A 7,191-nucleotide genomic window follows, 5' to 3' on the forward strand; every position below is an offset into this window, starting at 1 on the left:
CGTTAGCAAATAAAATGCCCCCTTTCGCGCATACAATGAGAACATTTTTTTCTAGGTTGCGAGCACGTCGGTGTCTTTATGATAGAGACTTGTGAAATGAATCATTTCCTTCGCAAGGGCCCGTTGGTGATATCAGGAGTCCCAACTAAAGCCAAGAACTCCAGGAGGAAGGGGGTGATATGGTAAATAGGCGGCAGAGAGCACAACGTAAGATGTGTGTGGCATGTGTTGTGCATGCGCCCTAATCTTTGCACTGTCGGGACACTAAGCTGTATCTCGCAGTCTATAGTTGGAGGAAGGTGGGATTGAAGAAAGTGGGGAGGGGGGGGGGGGGGGTTCTTTGCCAAGAGTCCTAATCTGAACTTTGCGGGAGATGTGCACCTGCTCATTGTCGGGTGGCGAGTAAACGCGGCACTAACATTTGTCGCAAATCATTCCGCCCAGGTCCGGACGCTGATGCTGACTACGACTACACAGTTGACGACTTCATCGTCGCAAACACAACTGCTGAAGAGGAGAACGCGGCCTCGAGTGGCGGGCAAGAAGTCGACCCCTTCCAGAGGGTGGCGTCAGGAGGATCGTTCCAAGTGACCGAAGAAATCCTGGAAGAGCAGGTGCCGCCTGGAGACATCCGGTACCTTGCCGTGACCGCAACACGTCCAGGAGAGAAAGACACGCTCTTGGTGACGCTCACCTGGACGTGGCCTGGAGCTCACTTGACGTCTGGAAATGGTGAGCTTCGAGTGACACCTTGAGCCAATGTTTACATATTTATTTACTTATTTATTTATTACACAGCACCACTATGTGCGCAATGGCAAGAATGGCTTAAAGAAAAAATACAAGGCACACATCGGGGAATAATATGTACGGAGATATGCAGAAATGACCAAATTTGTACCATAAATACACACAGCACAGAAGAAAAAAAGGAAAACAAAGAGCGTTTACAATTAGCCACAAAGCCTGCATGTTCAGCGGTTACCATCTTTTGTGGTGGATGCATAAATTCGGGATGGACATATGCAAACCGCCCAAATTAATTAATTACATTCTTCGATGGAGCGGGAATAAACTGAATTCGAACATGTTAGTATGTACGTAGCAGAGGATCAAGTTTAGATAGTGATGTCTTCTCGCTGGCAATTCTTCGTGAAGTTTGTACAATTATTATTTGTAAGTCCTAAGCCAAGAATTGTCGACGCAGTGCAAAATTTTAATGATTTAATGTGGCGATATGAAAGGAGCCGGTGAATGTTAAGGAAGGAAGTGCAGTAAAGGGGGAAAAGTGGCAATCATAAAGTTGACATATGAACTGCAGATGAATAAGCAAAAACAAGGAGAAGTACAGGTTTATACTAATTGTATTTTTTTGATAATCGTGAGCTCGATGATAACGATAGTGGATTTTTATGGCGCAAGGGCATCTGTGGCCAAAGAGTGCCATGACACGAGGTATTTTCGTTTGCTCAAGGTTAGGCCAAAAACCCATTTTTCAAGCATTTCATCCTAGAGAAGCCGAGCACCAGGCCAGGGGAAAGCTTGTACCTACTGTATCACTGGTGGGTACCCGGCGTCCCCGGGGATCGAACCCCATGCGAGGCGGATGCTCAAGCACTAGGCCACCGCTGCGGTTCTTGGATAATCGGTTGGAGTTTGCAATATGTAGTGCTTTATTACATCTGCAATAATTGTGATTAGACCATCACATATTGCGCGTAAATATGACACCAAGATATTGGGTGACTTGAAATTGGACAAGAATCGATACTAAACATCCGGTATGGACTCAGAGTTCATAAATTATTTTACTATAGATGTCTTTTTCGCGTAGATTAGCGCTTACAAAGACTAAGTCAAGGACATAATTAAACCTGTTTTAACTAGAAAAGACCCGAGTGACCGAAATGCGAAATCAAATTTTTATTAATTCTTTACTGATTGCACTCTGGACCGATTGCAGGCAGGGACCAGTGGATACCACGAGCGCCTGTTTATGAATTCAAAATGCTTTAGAAGCAGGGATATAATTAAGAAAAATTATTAACTTAGTAATTACTTCTAAATACCTATACATTCCTGTATAGCAATGTGCGTTTCTCGTTTTTGCGCTGTCATCGAATTATGGAAGAAGGTCGCTGCATCGAGGAGCAAGAAAATGAAACCTCCAACCCATGGTGGCAAACATGCGCGGGCGAAGCCAGAGCCAGTTATCATAAATGAACAGCGGAGAAAGAAAACTTTCATTTCGCAGAATGAAAAGGAAAGAATGAATTAAACCTTTAAACGGCGAACTATGAAGCTACGTCTCAAAGACGAAAGTTCCAATTAATTCACCCATGCTCTCTAACATAACCGTGAAAAAAATACTGCATACGCATTTTCAATGACGAAGGAAGGTTCTTTCTATATTCAGTTTTTAAAATGGCTTTTCCCATATACAGAATGCGGATGTCGTCTGAAACGGTTTTTATGGTCTGCGTAGTGCTAATTTCTTCTTGCTGGCTGAAGTCAACCTCATAGCTGGCTGCAATGTCTTCGCGAATTACAGACAGAAAATGTTTGTGAAAGCCACTGTACTTGAATAATGTTTTCTTCATATGTTTCAACCACGGTGCCGTGGAAAACACAGGACAAGCGCTATCCTGTATCCTGTAGCGCTGTCCTACGTCTTCATTTGCCTTCTCTTGTGTGTGTCTTTAGCCTTTGTGGTGGTTCAGTGGTTACGGCGCTCGGCTGCTGACCCGAAAGACGCGGGTTCAATCCCGGCCGCGGCGGTCAAATTTCGATGGAGGGAAAATTCTAGAGGCCCGTGTGCTGTGCGATGTCAGTGCACGGTAAGGAACCCCAGGTGGTCGAAATTTCTGGAGCCCTTAACTACGGCGTCCCTCATAGCCTGAGTCGCTTTTTAAACCATATAAACTAAACTAAACTAAACTTCTATGTGTCTTTTTTTCTCGCTCTTCCTTCTTCCCAAAGTCATAGACCATCATGCCCATCTACAATTGTTGTTAAATTACACATTGTTGCAAGAGATATCACACTTCAGGAACAAATAGAGCTGATAATCAGAGATCATATGTTACTTCCTACCAGCCGTCCTCAGCCCAGCTTTCCATAGTTCATCGCATTGAGGAGTGCATGCCGCATGCGAAAATGCACAAAACTAACAATTGAAGTGAGAGAAGCAATGTAAATTGATCCCAGCGGATATCTAATATGCATTTGTACTCATCCTGGCAGAGTAGCCGCGTTTTGAAATCCGTTCAGAAACATATTATGGTCGCCAAATGCTTTCATACACTCTTCCGTGCTCATTAAATAAGGCATCTAAATTGATGCACACTTAGGTACCCGTCAGCACTTCGTGCAACTGAGATTTGTACTTATTGTTTGTGTTTTCTTTCCTGTGTGCTTAATTGCCGTTTTATTTTTATTATTTTCCATATTCACGTAGTGATCCTGTTATTAATGTATTCTGATGCTGCAGTCAAGTCATCGCATTGTGCGTCGACCCTTGTCAAGCCTTCTCTCTAGCTTTTTGTCGATGCACCCAACATCCTCAAGATGTTGAATAAAATTGAATAAAATTGAATTGAATATTTCATTTCCATAAGTCTGGTTACATCACCATTGCAGCTTCTTCCATCGAAATTCGAGCTAGCAGGGAACACACCAAGTTAAACTCGGGCTTCGAGAATCAAGTGGAAATTACGAAGGACAATGTCGTCCAAGGCAATCTTGATCCCCTTCCGTCCGGCTCAAAGCACCAGGTCACCCTCTCGCTTCCCCGGGCTTTCGCCACGCCTCGGCCCGATGGCGCTGCCGATTGGAGCGCCTACTTGGCGGCACGCGTCGTCAACAGCCACGGGCTCAAGTCCAAGACGTCGAACATCGTGCCAGTGTCCTACACGCTGTCCCCTGTGGAACCCTCTACACCAGCGGACGGTGTCCAGGACAGGCAGACGTCGGGTGCTTATCAGCCTTTGTGGATGTGGATCTCGATCGGCGGAGTCGCGGCATTTATCGTAATCGCGATTGTTGTTGGAGTGCTGCTGAACAACAGTCCTAGAAAAAAAAGAATATATGAGTTCATTGTCGGTCGATCTCAGGCGCATCAGCGGATGACTGCATAACGATACGCTCGGTGGTGAGCGAAAAAGCACTCAAAATGTCGGTTCGAGCGGAACCTGAGGCATTGCAGGCTTCTGGATAAAGTGTGTATCGATAATCGCTTTGTGCAGCCTTATGTTTTCATCAATAAAATCTTCATTTTATTTATTTGTTAATTGTTACTGCAATATTTTACAAGACCTTAGCAGGGTGGGCATACAATACACAAGTAGACGCACGCAAGAAACAATAAACACCCTCTTAAGTTGTTAAAATAAAATTATCAATCAATTATACAAAAGAATAAATCAAGAAACAGGAATGCAATCGCACGATACAAATGCCACAACAAATATCGTGTGGTGGAAAAAACGTCAGGAAACTAAAAACGGACTTCGAACCTTTTTAGTTACCTTTGTAATACTGCATCGTTATTGAGATTATTCCAGCCTGTAATCGTTCTGCGAGAAAGGAAAATTATAGGAGTTAATTCTTGCGTTCAATGATGTAACTGTAAAATCGTGCCGTTAGATTGTGCTATATCTGCAGATGAGTGCGATAAAATGTGGGATGTGTTACGAATAAAAGAACTGTCGCGAATATTTCAAATGATTCCAGATAACAATCTGCATCAAATTAACATTTTTTCCTAATTAAGAGAGCAAAGTGGATGAAGCTAACTAGTCACATTTTCCACGCTATGAGCAACTCGACACCCACCGCGGAGGCTCAGTGGTTAGGGCGCTCGGCTACTGAGGCGGAGTTCCCGGATTCGAACCTCACCGCGGCGGTCGCGTTTCTATGGAGGCGAAACGCTAAGGCGCCCGTGTGCACGCTGTGCGATGTCAGTGCGCGTTAAAGATCCCTAGGTGGTCGAAATTATTCCGGAGCCCTCAACTACGGCACCTATTTCTTCCTTTCTTCTGTCATTCCCACCTTTATCCCTTCTCTTACGGCGCGGTTCAGGTCTCCGCCGATATGTGAGACAGATGCTGCGCCATTTCATTTCCCCAAAAAACCAATTTTCATTTTTTTTTCAACTCGAGACGCTCGAATTTCGCGGGAAAAATTCCAGGGCGTAAATGGTCGCTGCAGGCATTCAGAAATCAAAGTAATAACGGGAGAAAGTTGTGTTTTTTCATCACTGTTGCAAAGTGCAGATGTAAAGAATTAATGTACTCAGTCTGAGCGTCAACGCAACATGGTGATGCCAGTAATGAACGTTTCGAGCTCATCATGCCTTTACCCTTTATTTTTGCTTTTAAGAGAGTGCTGACAGGGTGAAGATGACCCTTGTGTAAAAATACTGTAAGAAAGCTATAACGGCTGCACAGCCGCCATAGTCCTCCTTAAAATCAGCAATAAAATTCCAACAAAGAAGGGTCTCGGCCAGGCAGACGCGATCTCGCCAACGCTATTCACCCCCTGTTTGCAAGAGGTATTCGGGGGCTTGAATTGGGAAGAGTTGTGGTTAAGGTTGATAGAGGATACATCAGTAATCTGCGATTCGCTGATGACATTGCCTTGATAAGTCACTCAGGGAATCCACTCTAGAGCATGATCAATGGCTTAGACAGGCAGAGACGAACGGTGGGTCTAAAGATGAATACACAGAAAACCGAAGTAATGTTCAACAGTCTCGCAAGGGACAGCAGTTTACCATTGGTAGCATGGCGCGGGAAATGGCAAGGAAATACATCTACTTGGGGCAAGTAGTGACTGCGGATCCGGATCACGAGATTGAAACAACTAGAGGAAAAATTATGTGATTGTACAATTGATCCTGCTTAAGAGCGAAAATGCGAAAGCTTTTCACTTTTCCTCTCTTTCTTCCTCTATTTTACGTTCATTTTTATTTTCTATGATTTGAAATTTTTTTATTTTCATTTTTAGTCTACATTTTTATTTTTAATTTCGTAGCTATAGCTACATTACGGTAACATTTCGAGCCTTCTGCGTGGCGGTGGCACGTGACCGTGGTGGCAGCACGTGACCAGTCACGTGGTGCGCAGCAGATGCCAGCGGCGCGGCGCGGCGCACCGGCGAAACCGAGCTGCAACAGCTGTGCGCATGCGCCGTGCCAAGTGGGTCGAAGATGAAGAAGGAACGCCCAGCGGAACGGAGCGGCGAAAGACTGACTTTGCAATTCAACTGACCAAGTTCCACTCGGCCAGCTGTAGCTATCGTGTCATTCCAGGTTTAACCAGAGCTAAACCACCGGCCATTTATTTTATTTTTATTTTGTATTTGTAATTTATTTTTATATATACTAAGTAAGTCTTCTCACGCATTTACATCGTTGTTCAAACACCTGCTTCAGGCACAGCATTTATTTTCATTAATTCAATTTAATCAACTAACTAATTAGAATTCATCAATCAAACTTTCCTCATTTCAAGATCTAATGCAGCTACCTAACACAATCCAACTTTTGCAGAATTATCTCTGCAGGACGACATAATCGTGGGGACAAAATTTGTGGACACTTTGCTGACGCGACAGAATCATAAATGCTTTCGCGCTAATAAAGGGAAAAAAAGTCACCGTTAGCTCACATGGTAGAGCGAATCCATGCGCCGGTGAAGTGGTGGCCCCGGTTCGAACCCCGGATGAGGACGAATTTTCGATCGCTTCCAGTGCAAGACTAGATTTTTTTCGCCAAAAAAAACGAAGTAGAGCGTTTACTACCGTGGCACAGTAGATCATAATGTTTCCAAAAGAAATCAGAGATGCATTGCGGAAAGTCGAAATCATTTGGAGTGGGATTACCCTTACTATAAGTTACCTGAAGATCCTTGGCCGTGCTCTTCTCCACAGCTCATCTCTCTAATTTAAAATAACAATTTCGGCTAGCCTGCTCATATGGCAGTAATAGAGCAAGCGATATCCGGGCAACTCTATCTCGCGGCGATTGTCCGGACCCCGTAGAGTATCTGTTACGGGTCCAATTGGACTTATTTTTTGAAATGTGGCGGAGCGTTTGAAGGATGCTTCACTCCCGCCACCGGTTGTCACGGTATTGCACTGCCTCCGGGATCGGCCATGTCTTTAGCGAGTCTTTACTATCATGTCTTTCTA

The 7,191-nt window shown here is 44.3% G+C and overlaps 1 protein-coding gene and 1 pseudogene across 1 annotated transcript in view; both read left to right on the plus strand.

Moving 5' to 3' along the window:
- LOC144106903 (calcium-activated chloride channel regulator 1-like) overlaps positions 1 to 4,451 on the plus strand; it is a 30,835-nt gene extending 26,384 nt beyond the window's left edge. The window contains exons 12-13 of the mRNA XM_077639861.1: positions 445 to 732; positions 3,640 to 4,451. Coding sequence (XP_077495987.1) covers positions 445 to 732; positions 3,640 to 4,136 — 785 coding nt within the window. The 3' untranslated portion in view covers positions 4,137 to 4,451. The remainder of the gene's footprint in view (positions 1 to 444; positions 733 to 3,639) is intronic.
- Positions 4,452 to 7,012: 2,561 nt separating this feature from the next.
- On the plus strand, positions 7,013 to 7,163 carry LOC144108967 (U2 spliceosomal RNA; annotated as a pseudogene).
- Positions 7,164 to 7,191: the final 28 nt, after the last annotated feature.

Source organism: Amblyomma americanum, chromosome 10, assembly GCF_052857255.1.
Source record: "Amblyomma americanum isolate KBUSLIRL-KWMA chromosome 10, ASM5285725v1, whole genome shotgun sequence".
In the NCBI taxonomy this organism is placed as follows: Eukaryota; Metazoa; Arthropoda; class Arachnida; order Ixodida; family Ixodidae; genus Amblyomma; species Amblyomma americanum.